The following is a 24,241-nucleotide window of genomic DNA, read 5'->3' as shown; positions in this document are numbered from 1 at the left end:
TGGCAAAGGAAATGGAAATGTTTTGGCAAAGGAGATGGAAGCTGAACACGTTGGTGCTAAACTAAGTGACTTTTTCCTTTATGGACAGAGCCGGGAACTCAAGATCTTGGGCAGAGGACCACTGTTCATCAACCCTCTCCTTAAAGGATGTCACTTTCTAATTTAGCATCTCACCCACTATTCGATTTAAATAAAAAGGATTATGTGATGGCGGTCCCAAAGAACCCCCATGGAGTCTGGTGTTTGTGTGTGTGTGTGCCGGGATCGGGGTGGGGGATGCGCCTGGATCAGTTGCTCACTGTGGCCAGTCCTGAGTGGGACTTGGCTGTTCAGAACTAAGAACGGTATTTGGAGGAGAATGATGAAGAGGGATGGCTGTTTAGCATGGACTGAAGCTGAAGGTGGAAGGCAGAACCTGTGGGGCTGGCGCAGAGATGCGGAGTGACGAACCCGGTGACGCAGAGGGTCGTTTGTGGGGGCACTGGAGCCGAGGCCGGCGATTGGGCGAGGAGAAGGGGCCTGCGGCCCGTTGTCAAGGTAGCAATTCTAGAAGGACGCCAGGGCCTCCTCCAAGTCACAGCGCTTCTAGTGCTGAGCTCGTGCGGACGTGTCGCTCGTAGCTGCTCGCTTTTCGGACGCCTCCCCCTGCCCCGCCCGCCCCTGCCCCGCCCCCGGCACCGCCTGCTCGTGGCCTCCGCGTCACCCGCGCCCGCGGTGGCCACAACATGGCTGCGGCGCCGGGGCTGCTCCTCTGGCTGCTCCTGCTCGGGCCGCTTTGGTGGGTCCCGGGCCAGAGCCACGCCAGCCCCGGCCGCCTCTTCTCGGACTTGAAATTGTGCGGCGACAAAGAGTGTAGCAGTGAGTGCGGGGTGGCCGGGAGGGCGGCGGGTTCCCGGGTGGCGGCGGGGGCCGCGCGGGTCGGAGTCCCACAGCCGGCACCTGGCCTAGGGGGGTCGCAGGCCCGCGGAGCGCGCGCCGGTCTGCTCTTCTCGGCACTCGCCGGGGTAGCCCTGCCTTAGAGGCCGTGCCTGCCACTTGTTGCCGGGTTTGCTCTCTGCTGTTCTGACCTGGCTTGGGAGCGCCGCAGACCCAGCCGGGTGCCCAGGGGTCAGCTCCCTCCTTCCTCATCCCCCGATCTCCGCCTGGGCTCTCCGAGTGATAGGGTGGCGCGCCCCCGCATCCCGGGCCCCCCATGCTGCAGCCAAGAGCGTCTCTACGCCGGGCGCGGGGACCTGGGTCCACCAAGATTGAGATCCACGCGCTTAGGGATCCAAAGAGCAATCCGAGTGGCTGATTGACGGCGGGGTTTCCTCCAGAAGGCACCCCATCTCTGCCTCTTTGCCCTCTCGGCTACACTGGGACCAGCTCGCGTCATCTTTGGAGCTGGAGGAACCGGAGTTTAGGTTTGGGATGAGACCAGGCACATTGTGTATTCTGAGGTCTCCCTGGTTCTCGATCCTGTCGTTCTTTTGCATAGACGCTTCTCGCCAGCTGCCAAGTAGGGCTGAGGGAAGGTCAAAATCTTTCGTTCTTAAAGAGGCCAAGTTGCTACACCTGTCACCACCTGAGAACCGCAGCCTTGTCCTCTGTGCGCAGTCGCGCCCTGGTCCTAGGTTGGAGGTGCCCGGGTTAAGGGGGGCCCTGTGGAAGGTTAGGATTTGAAGAGGGCTGTTACTGTAATGGTGATAATAAATACTCCAAAGGTCTCATTCCAGCCTTTTCCTTAGTCCCCTCTGTTGCTGGGACCCATTCCTGTCGAAAATAATTCATAAGGTTTCCAGGTTGGTCTCCAGCAACCGTGTACCTCACTGCTGATGTGTTTCATAAATCACAAGCTGTACATACAGAAAGTTATTCATTCTAAAAGACTAAAAAAGTATATAGGTGGTGCTAGAGAGATGGTTCAGAGGTTAAGAACACTGGTTGCTCTTCCTAAAGGTCCGAGTTCAATTCCCAGCAACCACATAGTGGCTCACAACCATCCAGAATGAAATCTGGTGTCCTCTTCTGGCATGTAGGTGTACATGCAGGCAGAACACTGTACACATAATAAATAAATCTTAAAAAAAAATTCCCTTAAAAAAAAAAAACTACGAAAAAAAAGTATATGTTAGCTATTTATATTTCAATTGGTGTTATCGGAAAAGAATGGCTTGTCCCAAAACCATTAAAGAAGAGAGAGAGAGAGAGAGAGAGAGAGAGAGAGAGAGAGCTGTAATTTGTATCACTGAGGCTCTAGGCCCTCGAGGTAACCCAGAGCTGATGTAAACAAACACTGCGAAGGTAGAGCCACCAATGTGAAGTTTCCCTTTCCTTTTCTATTGCTACTTGGCTGTTGAAATTTGCCAAGTGTTTCTGTCTTTTGCTGCTCAATTACTGTCTTACCTGAGTTTCTCAAAACCTGGTAGGACCATATCACTCATGCTACCTCAGAACTGAGACTCCAATACAACTTGAGAAGTGGCCCTGTCCAAACAAGTGTAACCAAACACAGCAGGCAATGATAGAGGAAGCAGGGCCCAGGTCTGTGTTGCCTGTAGGAAGTGCTTGTGGTGGGAAGCTGTCAGAAAAGGTGTCCCTTAGTGTGCATGTCACTCAGAGATAATAAGCAGTAATATGGACATAGGCTGTCCTTGCTATATTACTATATATCCTCAAGAATCTAAGGAGGGAACTAGAAACAGTGCTGTTTTCCAGTTTGCGTAGAATCCCCAGTCTCAGGTTCCTTTAGTCTGGCCTCTTGCTCAGTCTCATCTGAATTAGGATGCTGACATACCTGAAAAATAATCTTATTTTAGCTTTAAAAAACAAGTTACCTCCTCCAAACCTGTATGTATCTCTTGAATATGTATTTTAAAAACATGTGCTTGTGTACTATTGCTAATTGGCTGGTAGACACAGTGCAATTTCCATCACTTCCCTGTCTCTGGCCTTTTTTTGCACTGTTAATTTCATTTGGCAAACACTGCTTCTGTTGGTGTGATTGAAGTTCTGCATTTATATTCATTCATTCATTCATTTGGGATGGAGTCTCACTATGCAGTCCTAGCTGGCCTGGAATGCTCTTACAGATTAGGCTGGTCCAGAACTCACAGAGCTCTTGCCTGCCTCTTCCTCCCCATGCTGGGATTAAAAGCATGTGCCATAGTTATACATTTTAAGTGAGAAAATATCTTCTGATCTAGTTGCATAGTTTTGTTTGGTTCCTGACAAATGAGATATCCATCTTGAATTTTGTTTCTAGAAAAAAAAAGTTTTTAAAGTTTTTTTTTTTTTTTTTTTTAGGTTTGCTAGTTGTTTGTTTGTTTGTTTGTTTGTTTTTATACAATACTGGGGGACTGAACACCTTGGTCCTGTCTATACCATGCAAACATCAGGCATCCTACTATTAAGTTGTATCTTCAGTCCTCTTTATACTAAGTTACCTAGGCCAGCATTAAACTCCCTCTGTACTCCAATCAGGCCTTGAACTTATGATCCCCCATCTCAGCTTCCTGAATACTGGAATTACAGGTCTGCACCACCAGTTCTGACTAGAAACCTTCTTAATGCTGATACATCAATGTTATTTGCTTTTAGAAAACACTGCCTTGTGATTGATTGGATTCCTAAAAGGGTGTGATAATATACCTTCCTGTTAATTCATCCAGACACTGTGTAGAAACAACAACTTAGCCACAAATGGGACTGACAGTGTTTACTGCCACAGAGAAGCAGTTGCAACCACTTACAGGTGGTGCCTGTTAGTGGTTGGTTTGAGTTAATTGACCCCTTGGGGTTTCTGGGAGTTCTTTTTGGCTCCCTGGTATCTCCACAGTTAGCTGTGTTTAACCAGTCAGCACCTGCACTTGCATTTACACATCCACAAAACGAAATCTTTTATGATTATGAAACAGGAAAAAAAGGAGGGGGGTGCTAGAAGATTAGAGAGGAAAACAAAGGGTTGACCTGAGAGCAGCCAACTGTGGCAGCAGGCACATTGTTTTTGGTTTCTCAGACTTAGCCAGAGAGAAAAGTAGAAACTTTCTCTCATATGATTATAGGGATGACATGACTTACAGCAATGAGGCTCTGGGGATTTTAGACACTTACAGCATATGAATTGAAATCAATTCCAGAAGAGTACTGGGAAGGCTTTGGGATTGTTTGCAATGGAATTCTTATATTTCCTAAAAAAATCTCTAAGAACTGGTAATGCTCGCCTCACACGCACAGAACTATGACTTTGATCTCTATCATGCACCTATAGTCTCAGCACTTGAGAGATAAAGGCCAGAGGATGAGGAGTTGTGGGCCATCCTTGGCTACCAAAAAAGTTTAAGGCAAGCTTGGGATACTCACAACCATGTCTTAAACAACAACAATAACAAAAACAAACAAGCAAACAAACAAACAAAAATTAAGAATGTGGGAGAGGCTGTGAAAAGTCAAATCCTAACATTGTTTTGTTCTTTTCTTTCTGTATACAGTGTTAATGTACTATGGTGAAGCTCTTGAAGACTTCACAGGTCCTGACTGTCGGTTTGTGAATTTTAAAAAAGGTGACTATGTGTATGTCTACTACAAACTTGCAGGGGCATCCCCTGAAGTTTGGGCTGGAAGTGTAAGTAAAACCACAAAAAACTTAACTTTCTCATTTTTGTTGGATTTTTGCAGATTTAGATGACATTGGTGATATTGTTGATGGTGTCTTTCTTAGACTGTTAAACAGAAGGCAGCCCTGCAGTCCTAGCAGGCCTCAGGTCTGGCACACAGAAGGGGTGAGGCAGAGGTTTCTGAAAAAGAACTGAACTGGTACTGGCTATTGATCCATAGCTCTTCAGGAAACTGCACATACATACAATGTCAAAATGGCAAAGACCTGAAAACTTTCATTCCTTCAAGAAAGAAGTATTTGTGGCCATTAGACATAGAATTGTAAGCTGTATGCTAGACAGTGCTATAGGTGTGCAGAGTTGAAGTTCTGATGACCCCTGGGATATTTCCAGCTTAGAAACACCCGGATTCCCAACCGCTGGCATTTATCCTCAATAAAACACCAAATGATCAACCCAGAACACGGTTGTAGTAACCCCCTAGGGAGAAAAAGATTGTTTTGTCAGCATCTCAGCTTCCTCTGGAGGTTTGTTAAAGCACTGAGTGGTGGGCCACAGCCCTTTTATTTGGACAGAATCCCGGTGGCTGCTCACGGCTTTCCTCATGGGTCTATGCTGGTTTTTCATGTCTCCTAAGTGGGTGTCTTGATGGTCTTGACTCTGGAGCTGCTTCCCATGACCTATTCTCCAACTGTTCACACACTGGTTCCCGGCCTTTGGGCTTTTGGATAAATAAGCATTACGTTTTCCTCTGACCGCTTTTACACCTCTAGACATTTAGTTCCTTCTGGGTCACAGCTCTTACTTTACTTCTCTCTCTTTTTTTTTTCTCTCTCTCTCCCCCTTCCTTCCTTCTTTTTTTCTTCCACCTTCCTTCTTTCCTTCCATCCTTCCTTCCTTCGTTTCTCTTCTTCTTCCTCTTCTTTTCTTAATAGCAGGCTACCCTTCAGCTTCTAATTTTCCTTTCTCCATCTCCTCCATGCTGGGATTACAGGTATGCAACATTCATATGGTGCTTCAGATCAAGCCAAGGCTTTATACCCAGTAGACATTCTACACCCTCAGCCTTCACCTTGTCTCCTTAAGAACCCTGCTTTCAGTATCCCACTAGAAAGTGATCTTTGCCAGTGGAGACATGTTTGGGTGGGACTCTGTTTGCCCTGCTCCTGTGACAGTCATTTTACTGCTTTGCTTGTTAGCCAGCTGGTGTCTCAGCTCACTATCAAGTCAAAAGCCACGTCTTATCTGCCTTCTTTTTGAGTATTTCCTTACAGGGCAATATAGCACTTATTTACATTTGTTCTCATAGTATCTTAGGCAGAATTGGCCTCGTAAGGCAGATGCTGTCCTCCCCATCCCCAGATCAAATCAGCAATGCTTTGTCAGGGATGATACACAGAAGCAAAATTAGATATAAAAATTGCTTCTGTGAGGGCCTGTGATTCCATGAGGTTGCAGGAAGGAGTAGCACCCAGAGTGTGTTCTGGTGAGAGCTTTCTGTGAGCTATAGACTCAGTTGACAGGTTAAGAAGGAGCTCCTTTTCCTTTCTCCTTCTCTGGGTTCCTTCACTTTTCTAGGTCCAACCCCAACAGAATTTTCCTGAAGTAGGGAAATGTATCCCTTCTCAACCTCTCCTCTCATTTTATGAACTTCATTATTTGCAAAATTAACAATTCTCCTTAGTTTTCAGAATAACTTCTTTTAGTATCTAAATTCTCATTCTATACTTTTTTTGGTTTCCTAGAGTTTCAAGGTTTACCTACCAGAGTTGTAGCTTCTAATGCCCCATCTTATCTAATCTTTGGGGCTTTATTCTATTACTAACAATGCTACAGATGATTTCTAGATAGACCAAGAACTCAGCTTCCTCTGGAGGTTTGTTAAAGCACTGAGTGGTGGGCCACAGCCCTTTTATTTGGACAGAATCCCGGTGGTGAATGGGATATTTTAGAGTTAGTGATAAGGTGGCCTTTTTTCTTGTTGTGCCCTTCACTTGCCTATCAGTCCATCTATCGGTCTACGTCTTCATTGGTTTGGATTAGGTCCCTGCTTCCTTTCAGATGGTGGCTAGTAAAGGGCAGGTTCTCAAATGGAGCTCCTGTATATTGTATGACACTTTATGTATCTTAGTTATATGTGCAGGGTAAGACTCGGGTTATTTATGTAGACTTATTTTGCAAGGAACTAAGCCTAAGAGGTAGGTAAGTATGCATTACATCATAATTTTATTTAATCTCCCCAAATACTTCTAAATGCAGTTTTGGGAAAATCTACCATAGCATATGGTTATCAGTAGATACTGTTTTTTTTGTATCCGCACAAGTCTCGTTTGAATCCACTTATTTTCATGGCTGCAGTGAACTGGTTTAAGGGAGCCTTGTAAGGAGTGTTTTAGGATCAATGCTACCAAGGGCTCATGTAAATTCGAGGTCACTTGGAACTATGTTTCTAGTCGGCTTGGTTTGCCGGCTCTTAACCAGACAGTCTGCAGGAAGCTTCTCTTCTACAGATCTCTAATTACCTCTAACTCTAACATCATGTGCCGATACAGCAAAGAACATGTCCATGACTTAGAGAACTGTTGGTTTAACAAGATTAATTTTCATTGGCACAACCATTGCAGTTTAGTTAACAGCAAATATCTCTTTTGCTTATATCTTCCTACCTATGTATTTCCTCTCGCTGCTAAGTCTCTTCTTTGTATTTCTCATCAGAACTTGATTGGAATATGTCCTTTTTGCCCATTCTTCATTTAGGTTGGACACTTCTTTGGATATTTTCCAAAAGATTCTATCAAGGTACATCACAGATATATAGAAGAAGAACTAAAGATACCAGCAGATGTAAGTTGTCTTACTTACAAACTGGCTTTTAAGTTCATTGGTTGAAATGAATTAAAACTTGTGGTGTTGATGGTGTGGTCGCGGAAGTTGAAAATGGTTTTGGGCAAGAGAGCTCCTATAAAATACAATTATCTCTTCCGAATGTCTTCAGCCATGCTTAGATAGAAAAACAACCCAACATTTGTGCATCCAATTTTAATTTGGGATCAGACTAACTAAAAAAAAGAAAAAAGAAAAAAAAAACATTTAAAAAGCATTTGTGGGAGATTATGTATTCTGGTAATTGTCTAATATATTAAAGTTGATGTTCTAATAGAAGGCTGTAGATTGATAGGGTTTTTCTCTGTTTTTTTTTATGTAAAAGTTAAGATTTAATAATATCTTAGCCAAGTATGATGATATTCACTTAAAATCCCAGTATTTGGGTGGTGGAGGCAGCAGGATCAGGAGTTAAAGGCCAGCCTGAACTATTGAAGACCTTGTCTCAAAAACCAAAATAAGAAAAAAAAAGTCTTTGTACTTATTATCGAGGAGCTAAATAATCCTGTTTTACAAGCAAAAGGCGATGCCTTAATTTGAAAATTACTCATTGGGTACTGAACAGCTTAAATATATAGAAATTAAGTTCAGTTAATCAAACTCTAACTTGTGTTCCTACAAAGGTTTCTTGACTCTAATGATCTAATAGGTAGGTCACATGTTGTATTTATTTATTACTATTTACTATTGATATATAGTATAGCCTCGGTTAATCCTAAACAGTTGTTTAACCAAATAATCACACAGAGACTAGGATTTATTTAGTTAACCTAGAACACAATGCTGGGCAATAGTTACCCTATCCTAAACCTCCAAGCCAGCTTAGTTTCCTACCATTCAGATTCACCCATTATACTTGCTTTTAGTGATATCTTAGGTCTGGTTCATTTCTCCATGTAATTCCAAGACCTCTCCTCCAGCTACTGCTCTCCCAGCTTCCCCTCCTCCTCTCCTTCCTACTCCTTCCTCTCCTCCTGCTTCCTTCCTCTCCTCCCACTCTCAACCAGGGTGCCCCATCCTATCCTCTCCATTGCTCAGCATTGTGGCTGGTTGTTTTAATTGACAATTGAGAGAACAAATGGTGGCATGTTTACACAAACTTGAGACAGGTGATGCTTAGAATAAGTATCACAATGCAATGTCTATATTGAAACCAGACAGTGGGGGAGAGAAATCAGCATTTGAATGAACAACAGTAAGGTGCATATATTCCAAAAAACATTATACCAACATTTCCCCCTTTAAGTCCAATAAAAGGCTCCTTTTCTTTCAATACAATAATAATTATGAAATTATGAAAACTGTTAGGTAAAATCTACATGTGCATCCAGTCCCTGTGTATTTAGCAACTTAGGAGAAAGTATCTGATTATCCTATCTATCTTGACAAGTTTAAAGTTCTATACCTAAATTAACTTTTATCCTCATTGGTATATGAAAGCATTTCTTAACTTTTAAACAACTTAAGCTTAATTGTGGCACTATAACTATTTAGTCTTCAACCCCATCAGAGACTTGAGAAGGAATAAAATTAGTTATTAGAGTAAATAGAAGTACATGTCAGCAGCTTCCAAAAAAAATAAAAAAATAGACAGTTCAGGCAGCAAACTGTCACTGTTAATTTCTATAACGTTGGAGCATCATCTTAAGCCTTCTGGCTCAGAACATTTGGCAGATATATATGAAGCAGGAACTATTTAGGACATGCTTACCCTGTCTTGGCAGAGTTCAGCAGTCAACTTGTCCTGCATTTAAGCTTGCCCATTTTTGGCAGAATTTGTCTGTCGTGAAGCGAGGGTATTTTGTTTACCCAAGTGGCTCGTTTGCCACATTTGAAGCCATCTCCATATGGAGGTTCTTCGATGCTCATCATCTTCTTTGAGGTAGGAGGGGTGCTGCCAGGAGATGACCTGTCTCATTGTCAAAGAATCTTTAAAATAATAAAGACATTTTTAAATGCCATATTCTGTAGGTCTCTGAAGTTTTTGAAGACTACCTATCCTTATATAATTGGTCTGTCCACAAAATCATATCTATCTGTTAAACCTAGGATGTATCCTCTTGTGATAAATTAGACTAGTGTCTGACATGGCTATGAGTTGATTAACTAGCAATTAACTGCATTACCTAATACACTAACCAGTTTTTAATAGCAGTTTAAAAGTACTGGAAGTAACCTTGAATTTGTATCAGTATACTAAAGCTTATACCAATGTATCAAAAATAGACTTATTCTTGCAAACTCGTATACTAGAGTTAAAAATTAACCTTATTTGAGAATAATAAATAAAACCCTAAGTTGAGTAGATTCAATAATCTACCTCTTGCCTTATTGCTATAAGATATCTCTATACACTCCTTTCTTTCTTTTTAACTCCTTTTCTCCTTATCTAAGAAGAAAGATAGAAAAAAGAAAAAGGAAGAGAGAAATCCCTGAGTATAACCTTGTTTCACTCTGAATTAAGACCATTAATAATTTATAAACATCTCCCAATGACAATAAAAATTTGTAGCCATAGAAAGCAACCAAAAACATATCCAACCCCCTTTAAGGAAAATTGGATGTCGTTCTCATGGGTTTCTTCTGACATTTTGGACATGCAGAATGTTAGGGGGCCCAAAGAAAATTGGGAAAAATTGGTTAATTAAGCAAGCAATAACATTTGTGGTCTTTGAATGTTGAGAAATTTCAGGCTTAATAAAAGTCCTGTTTGGAACAGTCTAAAATGCTGGACCAATTAAGATTGGTAGCTTTCTTGGGAGCAGGCTTTGATGAGAAACAACAATTGAAGCAGTTGAGGCAGGAACAATCAGAATGTTGGAACATGCAAGATGCTGGAACAGCTATGTCAATGTCTCAGCATGCTGAAGAATGAATCCTGTCAGGTTTGATCCAGCATCTCCAGTGTCTGGTCTTTTTTTTTTTTTTTTTCCTGCAAACATATAATTTCTCACAAGCATTATACAGTTCTAAAATTATAAATATATGAGATGTTCAGGATGAAACTAAACTGTAAACCAATTTTATCTATGCCAATTAAAATAATGGCTCAGTCGGTAGAGCACGAGACTCTTAATCTCAGGGTCATGGGTTCGTGCCCCATGTTGGGCACTATTTGTTGTATTTATTCATTACTATTTACTATTGATATATCTTTTAGGTTAATCCTAAACAGCTGCATAACCAAATAACCACACAGAGACTAGGATTTATTTTGGTTGTGAGCCTAGCCTTTAATAGTTGAACCATCTCTCCAGCCCGAGACTAGGATTTATTTAGTTAACCTAGGACACAATGCTGGGCAATAGTTACCCCATCCTAAACCTCCAAGCCAGCTTAGTTTCCTACCATTCAGATTCACCCATTATACTTGCTTTTAGAGATATCTTAGGTTTGGTTCATTTCTCCATGTAGTTCCAAGACCTCTCCTCCAGCTTCTACTCTCCCAGCTTCTCCTCCTCTTCTCCTTCCTACTCCTTCCTCTCCTTTATCTCCTCCTCTCTCCCTCCTACTCCTTCCTCTCCTTCCACTCTGAACCAGGATGTCCCATCCTATCCTCTCCATTGCTTAACATTGTGGCTGGTTGTTTTAATTGACAATTGAGAGAACAAATGGTGGCATGTTTACACAAACTTGAGACAGGTGATGCTTAGAATAAGTATCACAAAGCAATGTCCAGATTGAAACCAGACAGTGGGGGAGAGAAATCAGTATTTGAGTGAATAAGGTAAGTTGTATACATTCCAAAAGAACATTATACCAACAGTCACAGATTTGGGGAAGTGATGCTAAGGGCTTTATGTGAGGTCCAGTCTCAGATCCGTAAGGTCCCAGCTCACCCTCTGCAGGGCATCATTCACCACACACAGACTTACAGTGCTCTTGTGTGTAAAGTGATTTTTCCTTCTGGAATCCCTCATTCCCACTGATTTTTCTGAGGCTTTGGAACATGACAATTAATACACCTCCTTCAAGTGGCTGCAGAGCATGAGGTTGCTGACCTACGGTAGTTCATGGATGGGGTGAGAAAAGGGGTCAGCTTGCAGAGCTGCCACTGTTCTTTACAATCCTCAGTATTCTCAGGGATCATAATATCCTTTTACCTGGTAGGATTCTCTGTTGACAAAGCGACTGTGCAGGATGGGAGAATAGACCCACCTGTTCTGGATTTTGTCTTCTCATACTTCCCATGACACCCTTCTCTTGACATTAAGAAAATGGCTCAGAAATACATGTGATGAGAGAAGGAAGTTGTCAGCTCCTCTGTACCAGGCAGCTCTCCCAGAATATCATAAAGGTTTGGTTGGGGACAACAATTCTCTTAGTTGCTCTTTTAACTTTCTACTAAGTATGTGAGTCCTTTGGTACCAAATTGCTTACTTGTGGGAAAAAGGGAGAATGCAGATTTATAGTCTTAAAAACAGGTATCACTGCCAAGAACTCTGTGGTGACCCCCAACCATAAAATTCTCATTGCTACTTTATAACTGTAATTTTGCTACTGTTATGAATTGTAATGCAAATATCTGATGTGCAGGATATCTGACATGCAATCTCGATAAAAAGGTCATTTGACCCCCAAAAGTATTTGAGACCCACTGCTTTAAATTATCACACTATGCACCTATCTATCAATAAGATACCTTTAAAGCTGATACATATTGCCAAGTCCAAGGAAAATGTTTCAAATATCCGTGTAGACTTAGAACATGACAGCCAGGTACTTCTGCCTGATTCTGGATGTGTGGGCAGAGACGGATGGGATAGATGACTCTGAGGTAGAGAGCTGTGTGGTCCAGCAGGTCCTCAGAGAGATCATTATGAGTTGAGCATCCCGGTCATCAGGGCATAGCTATTAGAAACAGGAGTCTGAGTACAGAACAGTGCCCCACCCCATGATATGTTAGTTACTGTTCTTATTGCCGTGGGGGGGTACTTGGCAAATGCATCTTAAGGAAAGAAGCACTTGTTTTGGCTCACAGCTTGAGGGACGGTTCATTGGGGTGGGAAAGTCTTGTTTGCAGAAGACTTGATGTACCTGCTCTTGGTACATCTGTAGTTAGGAAGCTGGGAGAGACACATTCTGGTATTAAGGTTGCTGTCTCCTTCTTAAATCTCCAGGACCTCAGGCCATGAAATGCTGATGCCCACATTTAAGGTGGGCCTTCCCTTGTCAGTTAACCTGGTCTAGAATCTCTAACAGCTGTGCTGAGACTTGTCTCCTAGGCAGTTATAAATGCTGTGAAGCTGACAGTAAAACTCATCACCACCAAGTGTTCAGAACAAACTGAGAAATGCAAGAAGTCATGCAGAGGGTGAAAAACATGTCTCCATTTGTTTACTGACCCAGATTTTTTGTTTTGTTTTGTTTTAAATGTATAACTAATTGCAGTGTAGAATAAGACAGATTTACCTAACCAGACCTGGCCAACTGGGGGCCTCCAACTGTCCTTATAAAACTGACAGCATGGGGAAACAGATTATTTTCCAAGTAGAAACCAGGGATGGGGGCCAAACAAACTCAGCAGCCACATGAGTCATTCTTCTGGAGAACAAAAGTTGGTTCCAAACTGATATAGCAGTACTGGCCCAACAGTGGCTCAAAGCTTTCCTAGAACCAGGCATGAACTCAGCGTTATCTCCATCACTGGTAGGAATAGGAATTGCTCTTGGGACCCTTGGTTGCTGAGATACTAACATTTTTGTTTTCCCCATACAGGAAACAGACTTTGTCTGTTTTGATGGAGGAAGGGATGATTTTGATAGCTATAACGTGGAAGAACTTTTAGGGTTTTTGAAACGGGATGAGACTGCCCCAGGTAGAGCTCTGGGAGTGAGGCCAGCAGATAGCGCTTCGGGAGTGCAGCCAACAGCTGGCCATATAGACCATGAGGATGAAAGAAAAGATCTTTTGGTAGAACACCCCACAACAAAGGGTGAAAAGCACTCAGAAAAAGACCCAGAACTGGTCATTTCTGGGGAAGAGAAGGAAACAGAGGAATCTGGGAGCGGCCTAGCACATCTCGAGTCAGAACCAGAGGGTGGCAAGGCACAAACAGTGACGGCTGATCTTACTTCAACTAGCAAGCTCAGCCCCCTGCCAGCTTCTGAAAAGGGCAAAGAATTTACGGAAGCACTCCACAGAGAGATCCGGAGAGACAGCTTACAGAGTGAACCAGGACACACAACTATGGGGAGTCCTGTGGTGGAAATTAACAGTAAACACGAACTACCTCACCCCGGAGCCATACAAGAGACGCAGGCTGCTGAGAGGCCGGAAGTGCCGAGTGTTCCACCTGGACAGCCAGAAGCAGAGGACGACCATCCCCCCGAAGAGCTGCTAGAGGATGAGAACGCTGTGAGCGCACAGCAGTCTAAAGAAAACCACCCCAGCGTTCATGACAGATCAGATACGAATCCTCAAGTACGCTTGGGGATTCTTAATCTTGGCACTAAAGAAAACGAAACAACCATTACAATTCTGGATGTTGGGGAAAAGGGTGAAACTACACCCCAAGAGGGAGGTGGGATGGGCAAGGAGTCAAGTAGTATGGCGGCGGATGGAGGAGAAAGCCACATGGCAGAGGTGAGTATCCAGGGGCCACCTCAAGCCGACGGCCTCCACGAGAAGACAGCAGCACAGACTCCAGGCTTCAAAGCCATGCAGAGCACAGATCCTGATGCCCTACAAAAAGACAACCCCGAGGAGCTAGTCGACACCTTGGGACTTGAGAACCCTAGGGGAGAGGAAATCTCAGAAGGGGGGCCTGAGACTACTGAGAACCTTGGAGGCTCTGAAAGCCAGGGGCCTGAGACCGGAGACCTCCTGGATGGCAGGCCCTGGCAACCAACACCGGAAATTCCCGAAATAGTGCTCAATGCTGTAAGGGAGGACCTGCCTATCATAAACAACTACTTCCAGGAGGACCAGCAGTCCCTGTATCGTTTTCTTAAGTACTTTGATGTACACGAGCTGGAGGGGATGCTGCAAGACATGGCAGTAAGACTGAAATCAGCTCATCGGGACAGCCTGCCCTACAATGTGGAAAAAGTGCTAGATAAAGTCTTCCGTGACTATGAATCACGAATTCTGAGTGCGGCAGAGAGAATGTTTGATACGCAAATGACCATAAATCCGGGCTTGAAAGAGAATAGCGTGCTGGAAGAAGCTGCAGTGCTGGAAGACATACAAGACCTGATCTATTTTGTCAGGTACCTGTACTCTGGAGAGAAGACTGCCCCACCGGCCACGCTTCCACCTATGGAGGATGTCTGGGCCGAACCAGGAGAAGGTAAAGTATCTGCCTATGACCTTGTGGGGCTAGGCTGGAGGGTGTCCTGCTGTTTCCTGCTTCATAAGACAACAGCTTATTTCGGTTGTGCCTCATTTGGCTCTAGGGTTCTTGTGTTAGGCTAATCTAGGATGGAACCGGATAGAGGAGCTTTCTAGCAGCACTGGGCGAAAACAAGTATATATTTGTTGAACTGACTCCAGGATACCATGACAAATGCTCCTGACTCCTAGTTACATGTTTTAGTATGTGTATCCATGCTTTGCAAGTGGAAGTAACTACACTGAAGGTGAATGATAGTGAGCATAGAATTTAGGAACATCTGTCTCCCTGGAGTGCTAATTTTCCTGAGAATTGGGAGGGTTTTTTTTTTTTATTTTGTTTTTTTTTATATTAAAGCTTTTGTTTAAAAATGGTCAATTCAAGCTGGAAAGATGGTGCCGTGGTTAAAAGCACTGGCTGCCCTTGTAGGGGACCTGGGTTCAGTTTTCAGCACTGACATGACAGCTCACAACCATTAAACCTCCACTTCTCTGGGAGTTGATGCCCTCTTTCTGGCCTCTGTGGGTACTGCATATACATGGTACATACATGCAGACAAAATACCCATACACATAAAATACGTCTGTTAACAAAATGATTAAAAACTCTAATTTTGGGGGACAAAATATAAGGCTGCAAAGAAAAAATCTTTCTATTGGATCATAGTATGCGATGTACTCAGGCCAATAGGGAAGGAGATGGGCCCACTCCTTGCCACTTGGAAGGATTTTGAAAGTATTCAGGTCATTCTAGCAAGGTGCCCATGGCAGAATGCCCTTCTCTATATGGGCCCTGTGAGCCCAGTTGCCTGTGCATGGAGGAGGTTCTCTTCTTTTATGTTATTCCTGGAATCTGTGCTGGACTGGAATTCTCTTCTGCATGTCTGTGTGGGTATATGCTGGATTGCCATGGCAAGTCAGTGAAGTCTCTTTTGTGAATGCATTTACGAAATGTTTTGAAGTGAAGGCTTCTTTGTAAAGCTGTACTGCTGTCATTGTTAATTTGGATGAAAGAAGTTGAAACTCTCGTTTCTCTTTTTACTTGTGCACATAGGATCTAGGACACTGGGCTGTGTGATGAGGGAGTGCTGGTCAGTTGGATGAGCCAAAATGGATCTTTGATCAAGCTCTCTCTGTGTGTTCTTGTCTAGAGATGCAGCCACCCCAGCAGAACAACTTACCCCAAGAAAACACAGATGATCTCAGTGTGCAGCTTCCGGAAGAGTCTGGTTTCTTGGATCAACCTGTGACTGGGTACACAAGTGCCTCAGAGGCGTCACAGAAGCAAAATACCGAGAAAGACACAGATCTAGGTAAATTTTATAATTTTTCTCTACAAAGCAGAATCATGTTGTAAAGAGGGCCTGCTAGAATATTGATTCTCAGGGGTAGGAAAGACAGAACAATCCAGGTGTGGGTAAGTTTTAAAAATGTCCCACAAGGAACAGGGAAAAGCAGGAGTTCAGATGCATGAAGATCAAAAGCAGGAAAGATGCCAGGAGTGCACACTAAATTACAAACCAGTGTTTGGCTGTGCCTAGCTGCCATCAGTCATTTCAGCAGGAAACTGAGCCCTTGTTCTTCAAAGGCCACAGAGATTTTTGTTAGATAACAGCACATGAAGTGCTGGGCCGGGGACAGCAATCTATATGAAATAAGCCCCCAGAAGGATACCAGTTAAGAGTCTGGAGTTACAGGTCCTGGTTTTTCTTCTTTACTCCTCTGAGTGGCTGCAGTGTAATTCAATTGCTTTTATGATGTGTTGCCTCAATGGGACAAATGCAGCTTTTAAGAGATGCTATGAGGAATCCAGGTGTCTTTCTATTGTATGCTTTTAGGAAACTATCTAGGAATGACAGTCCAGACAAGACTGTTATTTGTAATTGCAAATACTTGATTATAACACACAGGAAATATTGGTGGGAGATAAAAAGGTTTTCTTGTTTTTAAACAGCTCAATAATGGTATTGAGTGGTTTTCTAATTGTTGTGTAGCTCACTTTCATTTTACTAGTAAATGCTCTGGTTGTGTTATTTTGCCATCCAATATGGTACCATGATGGTGTCATTACTGGGATTTCTTTTGCAGGGAGGGTAGGTGGGCGTTGTTTTTTCAATGTTGGGAATCACACTCGGCCCCTGCATAGCAGGCTACTGTTACCACTGACTGCTAGATCCAGCGCTCGTGTGTGTGTGTGTGTGTGTGTGTGTGTGTGTGTGTTCATGAGGCAAAGCTGTAGCATTAATCTTTAGAAATGAAAGGTAACTAGGAGGTCACTAGGGTAATGTCCCATGCTCTCCAGGCAATACACAAAGTGTAGGAAACATCACAGTGGAGAGAAGTTTAGCTGAGCCAAGAAGAAATGATGAACCAGGGTCTCCCATGTTCCAGGGGATGTTGTAGAATGTGTAATGTTTTCTGAACTTTTCCTAATTCAGAAATGTCCTGTTTACTGAAAACAAGTCAGCTCCCATTAAGATTCATTGCTCTTCTGCTTAAAACCTTTAGGGTTGGGAAAGTTGTGCTTACAGAACTAGGGACAGAACCTTTGCTTTAGATGCTCCCACTCAGGGCCCAGTGTTTGGCTGTGCCAGTTACCTTTCCAGGCTGACACAACTGGGAATTGTCACCCATTGTCAATCACAGGTCAATTGTAAGCTGGGTTTTATGTTTGGAGAGACCCCTAAAGGATCCAGTCAAGCCTTTTACTAACTACTGTTGTTAACATGTGCCAGACTCATGAAACTCCAGCTGAAATCTAACCCTCCACACACACCTCTTTGTGTGGAATCCTCTTGGTAGAACTGGGTCTCCCTTCTTTCATAAAGCCTCTATGCCAGTTCCTACTATGTGAGTAATTCATTTTCCTGGCATATTTTATGTAGCTGTCACCTGTCCACACAGTAAATATTAAGTACCTGCTACCTGCCAGCCACGCTAAGCTTCGGTGTATTCTATCTGCAAGACTTTTCTTTATTTAGTGAGTGTGTACACTACGGTGCAGATATGGAGAGGACATATTCTTTCAGAGTCATATTCTTCCTCCCACCAAGTAGGTTGCAGAGATCACACCTGGGTTATTAAGCTTGGCAGCAAAACTATTCTTACTCTTGAGCCATCTTGTTGGGCCCCACAACTTATTCTGCAACTCTCTTGAAGTTGCTAATGTAGTGTCCTGCCATCACCAAGAGTTTGCTGACTGCGACTGTGTTTATATGGTTTTGTTTGATAGTGCTGGTTGCTGTAAAGCAGGCTGGTCTCTTGAACTCATAAAAATCCTCCTGCCTCTGCTTCCTGAGTATACAGGGATTGAAAGCATGCACTACCTTGCTTGGCAATTCTGTGTATATGGAGAAAGCATAAAATTTTGGGTTTTGTTTTTAATTTCCACAAATGGACAAGAGACATAATGGGAATACCTGGAGATGATTTTACTTTTATATTCAAAGGGTGTGATGGATCTGGTTAAGATCCTAGAGGCATTGCTTTTCTGTGTAAATTTCCTTAGAAGACTGGAATGTTCTATGCTTAGTGACTATTACATAGAAAGCAGTCGGAGAGCATTTAAATGAAGAGAAACAGTTCTTATTCTAAAGCATTAAGGAAAATATGGTGTCTCTTGCCCCCTTTTAGGTCTCCTTGTAAATGACGGGTCTCCTGCCGGGGCTGGTGATGCCCTAGAGCAACTGGAGACAAGTGTGGAGGAGCCAGCGAATGACCCACCCCTGGAAAATACCCTTGGTTACATATATTCCTTCATTTTCTATGTAAGTAAGATGGTGAGTATGATAGTTTCTTCAGCTAGAACACTAATCAGTAGTTTTGCAAGGAGCAGGGATGAGTGAGGGTTCACACTAGGTCTTACGTAGGCCAGGTTGGCCTAAAACTCACTTATGCAGCCAAGGCTGATCTTGAACTCCCGATTCTCTGGGTAAACACCTCCAAAGTGTTGATGCTAAAGACGTGGGCCACCACCTCAGATGACTTGTAGCAAGTGTTTAAGTTGGATCTGAGCCTGGAATGAAGAATTTAAAATATCTTTATGAACTCTGCTTCTGATCCTCTGACAGTGGCTCCCCAGGTGAGGCGCAGGTGCATGGCTTTAATTAGAGGCTCTCAGTTTAGCACACCACAGTTTACTTGGCAGGGTTGGGCATGTACACGCCTATAAAGCATGGTTCATTCCCTGGGGACTTTTCAGTACCTTAGGGAGCTGGAGACATTCACTAGAAACAGAGAAGACAGGGATTTTTTTTTTTTTCATGGTTGGTAGAGGAGCAATAAGGTTATGAGTTAGCTGAGATGTGATTTAAGAATCATAGGGAATACAAAGTATAGTTTGTTGTTGAATAGAATGGATGGGGGAAGGGTGGCGGGGGCAACAGGGATAGAAGAGACAGTACGTTATAGAAAGGGAAGCATGAAGAAAAGAGGATGTTGGGAGACTAGTGAAGCCGAGGTGTCTGGAGGGAGGTGGGCAAATCATAAAGGAAGTAAGTGTGCAGTGGGTTCTGTTAAGCTGTCATTGTTGGGTACCCTTGGAAAGTTTGAAATAGGGAAGCAGTTGGTCATCTCTATTTCCTAGAAAAAGCTGTGGTGGCAAAATATTTATTCAGGCTAATCTTTCTGAAGAGAATAGGGATCCAAGAAAGACATTTAACATCTCTAGAAGCTTAGCCAAGTTTGTAGGATTTAGCTCCCTCTTGTGGTGTGTGTGGATACAGGACATTTTTCTAGGTGAATTGCAGGAGGCTGGAGGTCAAAGTGATGCTGGGACAGCAAGTGTCATCTTGGTCACAGTGTTATCCTGTAGGGCCTGTAATTTTGAGGTTTGTGTAATACAATTTTGCTGCTGTTGTTTTCTGTAAAAAGGTTTTGAATCAGGGAGATCTGGTTTCAAATTCCAATTTAAAAGTTTGTGCAAATTACTAAACCTTGCTTAATTGAAGCATAATTACTGTACATCTTTATGGTGTGGGTTATGGTAATTTGATAGATGTGTACATTATGTAATGATAATCATTTCTATGGTTTTTCTTATTTTTAAAAATGTTCTCCCATTTATTTATTTATTATTTATTGTTCATCCATGAGTGTGTGTGTATGTATGTGGGAGGCAGTCAGAGGACAGCCTGCAGGAGTCAGTTCTCTCCTTCTAGTATGTGGGTTCCAGGAACCAAACACAGGCCATTAGCATTGCAGCAAGCACCTCCACCTGCTGAGCCATCTCTCCAGCCTACTTTTACTCATTTAAAAACACATGACAGGCTGTGATAATCCATAAACTGTGATACAGAGAATGCAGAACTGGTTCTGTGTTTTTCTGCCCTTCATTTCCAACCACTGTTCCTTTTTCAATAAGATGGCGAATAGCAAACAACTAAACTTTGAATCCCAGCATCCTTATCTGAAAAGTACAAATAAAGTCTTCCTGCTGCAATAACCAAGTGAGCTGACGGCACAATGCTGGGTGCCGTCTAGCACTTCGTGGGATTTCCTCCCACTCCTGATTTTTATGTACTGTCGAGGGCATTCGATAAAGATGTTGAATGTGCAGCAGATTCAGAGGAGAGGCTGCCTGGGTGAGAAAGATGGACAGAGCAATCCATCTTCAGTTTTCTCCATGGTTGTTCATGCTGGTGGCAGTTGCCTGGCAAAGGTGTGATGGCTCTGAGCTGTTACAGTTAGGATGCTTCCAATGGCTGAACCAGGCTTGGGTGTCACCATTGAGCATCACGAGGAGTCAGTGGTAGGATGTGGAAGGAAGCCTGCCTGTCTTCCTTACATTTTTAGGTATGTACAGGCCTCTTCTTGGTTAAGTTAGAGAGACAGATATGATACAGGATATGGTGTCCACTTGTAGGGTGACAGAGGAAGCTACGGCAATAAAGGCAAGAAGAGACACAATGCTACAAGATTCTAGCTCAAAAGGCATGTTCCAAAGAAGGGTTTTAATGGCTCAGTATGCACAAGGTGTCTGCTAGGAATCAAAGATTCTAATATAGGGGCTAGCAAAGCAGCTCAGCAGGCAAAGGCGCTTACTGCCACATCTGACTCTGAATTCAATCCCACATCACACAATGAAGAAGGAGAGAACCAGTTCCTGGAAGTTATCCTCTGGCCCCCACACATGTGCCATGTCATGCCATGCATACACACCAACATAAAGATAAACAAATGTATGCTAACTGTGGTGGCTCAGAGGTTAAGAGCACTGGCTGCTCTTCCAAGAGGTCCTGAGTTCAATTCCCAGCAACCACAGGGTGGCTCACAACCATCTATAAGGAGATCTTGGTGAGCAAGTATATATGCAGGCAGAACATTGTATACATAATTTAAAAATCTTTAAAAGAAAAAGATAAACAAATATAAAAAATGATTCTAATATGCATAGCCCTGACCTTTGAAAGGCTTGGGAGGAAAGGGTTTCTGTGAAAATAAGGCTCTATGAATGAGGCGATATGAGGTTTCAAGCCAGGAGCATGGCTGCCTGGAAGGTGATGAGTTCTGCTTTGATTAGGGGAACTACATTACCACAGGTCAGCTTCATGGCCAACTGTTGGCTGATACGTGGACTCTCCCAATTAGAAAGGACTTTGAAAGATGACATGCCCCAGTGTCTCACTAATTACAGTGACTTCCTGATGTGTCATTATGAGAGCTGTTGTAATTAGTAATTCTTAGTAATTAATTGGTAATTGGCATTAGTAATTCTTCTTTTAAATGTTTATTTTTTTAAAAGTTTCATACAAATATTGTGTGCTCCAAATCTCCCCTCTACCCCATGCTCACCCTTTCTTATCCCTCTAGTTAGTCCCCTTTAGTCTCCTGGAAAGTCTTAATTCTATTTGCATGTCATATATACATGCATGCTTTTATGTATGTATTTAAAATTTAGGAACTGTAAATGATAAAAAACATAATTGTCTTTCTGAGGCTGGCTGAATTAATTTAATATGATCATTTCCAGTTGGAGCTATTTCCTGCATGCATCTCTTTTTGTTTTGTTTTGTTTTGTTTTTCAAGACAGGGTTTCTCTGTGTAGCCTTGGCTGTCCTGGACTTGCTTTGTAGACCAGGCTGGTCTCCAACACACAGTGGTCCGCCTGCCTCTGCCTCCCTGAGTGCTGGGATGAAAGGTGTGCACCACCACACCTGGCTGCACCATTGATTTAGTGTGAGCTACCTGCCTTTCAGGACCACCCGTTCTTCTGTGGCTAAATCATTTTTATGTTGACTCAAAGTTTCCTTCTCTATGAAACCCTCTGTAGGATGTAATTCCTTTTCTACACAGAAATTCTTTGAATATGAAGTTGTACCCTGTTTTAAATTTTCAGGATTTGTTTTGCTGCTGTTGGTTCTTTGAGACAGGGTCTCTCTACAAAGCCCTGGTTGTCCTGGAACTTATTATATAGACCTGGCTAGTCTCAAAGTCACAAAGATCTGCCTGCTTCTTAATGCTGGGATTAAAGGTGTGAGCCACCATGCCCAGCTTTTGAATATTTTGTCATGGAAAAATTTCAAACAAAAACAGAGAGAGTAACTAGGTGATCATTACATGGCAACAATGTAACATTCATTTTCAAACTCAAAGGAGTTCTAGAAGCTTTTGCCATATAGAAATGAAAAGCTCTTGAAATAGGCCCAGGTGTGTAGACTCTGAAAGCACAAGTCTTGGGCCAGCTAGTCTGCGGATCAGCTATTCTGCAGATTTTTTTTTAAATATATCTAAGAGTTATGATGTCTGAATCTTAAACATATTTAGTTCTTAATCTTATTCCCAGTGGTAGTATTCTTATTTTACCATCTTGTCTGTTTAATGTATTTTGGAAAACATATCCTAGCACCAAAATAAAATTACTTTTGATTGCTTCCTCTGTAGCTTAGCTGGCCTGGAAGTCACTTTTGTAGCCTAGACTACCCTTAAAGCTGTACCATCATTCTGCCTTGGCCTCCCAAGTGCCAGGTCTACAAGCGTGAGCCACCACTCCTATCTTATTTTCTTTTTATTTCTTTTTAATTTTATGTATATGGGTGGTTTTTTTTCTGCACAGGTGTCTGCATACCACATGTATGCCTGTGCACTGTGTGCATGACTGGTACCCGTGGAGGCTAGAAGAGGGCATCAGATCCCATGGGGCTGAAGTTAACAGACAGTTGTAAGCTACCACCTGCATGTTGGGGGCTGAATCCCAGGTCATCTGGAAGAGCAGCCAGTGCTCTTAACTGAGCATCTCTGAACCATCTCTCTAGCCCCTATTTTTATTTTTATGTGTTCTGTGTATGTGTGTAGGGATATGTGCACATCCTTGCAGTTCTGTTTGGAGGTCAGAAGTGGGACTTGTATCCCCTGGAGCTGGAGTTAGAGAAGTATGAGCCACCTCACCCAGGGTGTTGGGAATCTAACTCCAGTCCTCTCTGCAAGAGCGGTGTGAGTTCTTCGCAGCTGAGACACTCATCTAGCCTCTATTTTTTTTTTCATTGTCTATGCTAGGATCTTACTTTTTTTTCTTTATTATTATTATTATTATTATTATTATTAATTATAGGGTCTTACTTTTTAACCCCATAAATCCATTATGCAGCCCACTTTGGTCACACACTCACAGCAATCTTCCTGTGTGGGGAGAGTTCTTGATTTTCTTTTCTGTCCTATGGTCTGTCATCCTGGGCTAGAACTGAGCCTGCCTTCTCTCACTATATTCTTTCAAGGTCTTTTCTTGTCAACTTTAAGAACATTATTTCCGGGCTATTTCTTACCCTGGCTCATTTCCACCAAGCACACAACTCAAAGAAAAGCCCCCAAAAGGCGGATGTTGGGGCAGTATTGGTAATGACAGATTCCTCCATAAAGCTGTTTTAAGGCAAGCCTACGTCAGGAGGGAAACCCTAAGAGGAGGACTGGAGTAGGCAGGTAGGAAGGCCTTACCCAGAAGTCAGTCTGATCCACGACCCTTCAGAAGGTATCGGAGATGTCTGGCCTTGTCCGGGCTTCCAGAACCCGTCCCTTCTGTGTCTTAGCACCTCATGACAGGTTCAGTTCTGTCCGGGCCTGGCTTTCTCTTTTCCCAGTATCCACCCATAATCACCATCTTGATAGCTCTTTGGCCATGCTGACACCCAGTCCTGTGGCAGGTGCGCTTCCTTCATCCGAATTGTGCTTCCCTAGATCTCGTCTGCTCAGTTTGCGCTCGCGTTCCCCTTCCTTCCTCAATGGACTCTTCCGCCCAGCCCTGTGTTACTCTCCCCTTTTCCTTTACTTTTTTTAGCGTGAGCTCTCTGTGCTCCTCTCCCCTCCCCCAGCCGCCTTACTCTTTGGCTCTTCTAGTCAACTCCGCACCCTTCCTCTTCACTTGGCCTCTCCAGCCCAATCTCGCACTAGCCCCGCCCCCGCAACTGCCGCGCCGGCTTCCGGGGTGTTTTGCCTTCGGC

At 43.2% G+C, this 24,241-nt stretch overlaps 1 protein-coding gene and 1 long non-coding RNA gene across 8 annotated transcripts in view; one reads left to right on the top strand and one right to left on the bottom strand.

The window, feature by feature from the left end:
- The first annotated feature begins 687 nt into the window (after positions 1-687).
- Positions 688-24,241, top strand: part of Mia3 (MIA SH3 domain ER export factor 3) — a 41,263-nt gene continuing 17,709 nt past the window's right edge. For 2 of the 6 annotated variants that reach the window (XM_060364872.1, XM_060364871.1), the window contains exons 1-6: positions 691-858; positions 4,470-4,603; positions 7,353-7,439; positions 13,197-14,769; positions 15,962-16,123; positions 18,444-18,589. In XM_060364872.1, coding sequence (XP_060220855.1) covers positions 726-858; positions 4,470-4,603; positions 7,353-7,439; positions 13,197-14,769; positions 15,962-16,123; positions 18,444-18,589 — 2,235 coding nt within the window. In that variant the 5' untranslated portion in view covers positions 691-725. Of the gene's footprint in view, positions 859-4,469; positions 4,604-7,352; positions 7,440-13,196; positions 14,770-15,961; positions 16,124-18,443; positions 18,590-24,241 lie in introns of all 6 variants that reach the window. The other 4 variants (XM_060364874.1, XM_060364873.1, XM_021657806.2 and 1 more) reach the window with 4 other exon arrangements.
- On the bottom strand, positions 8,235-24,190 carry LOC132646413 (uncharacterized). 2 transcript variants are annotated; one of them, XR_009584670.1, is made up of 3 exons: positions 23,739-24,190; positions 18,702-18,825; positions 8,235-12,329 (listed from the first exon to the last, which is right to left on the bottom strand). It is a non-coding gene; the product is annotated as an uncharacterized LOC132646413 (long non-coding RNA). The 2 variants fall into 2 exon arrangements; XR_009584669.1 differs by lacking the exon at positions 8,235-12,329 and having other exon boundaries at positions 18,701-18,825.

This window comes from Meriones unguiculatus, chromosome 11, assembly GCF_030254825.1.
Source record: "Meriones unguiculatus strain TT.TT164.6M chromosome 11, Bangor_MerUng_6.1, whole genome shotgun sequence".
NCBI lineage: Eukaryota > Metazoa > Chordata > Mammalia > Rodentia > Muridae > Meriones > Meriones unguiculatus.
The sequence above is the reverse complement of the archived record's forward strand: the minus strand, read 5'-3'. Positions and strand labels throughout refer to the sequence as shown.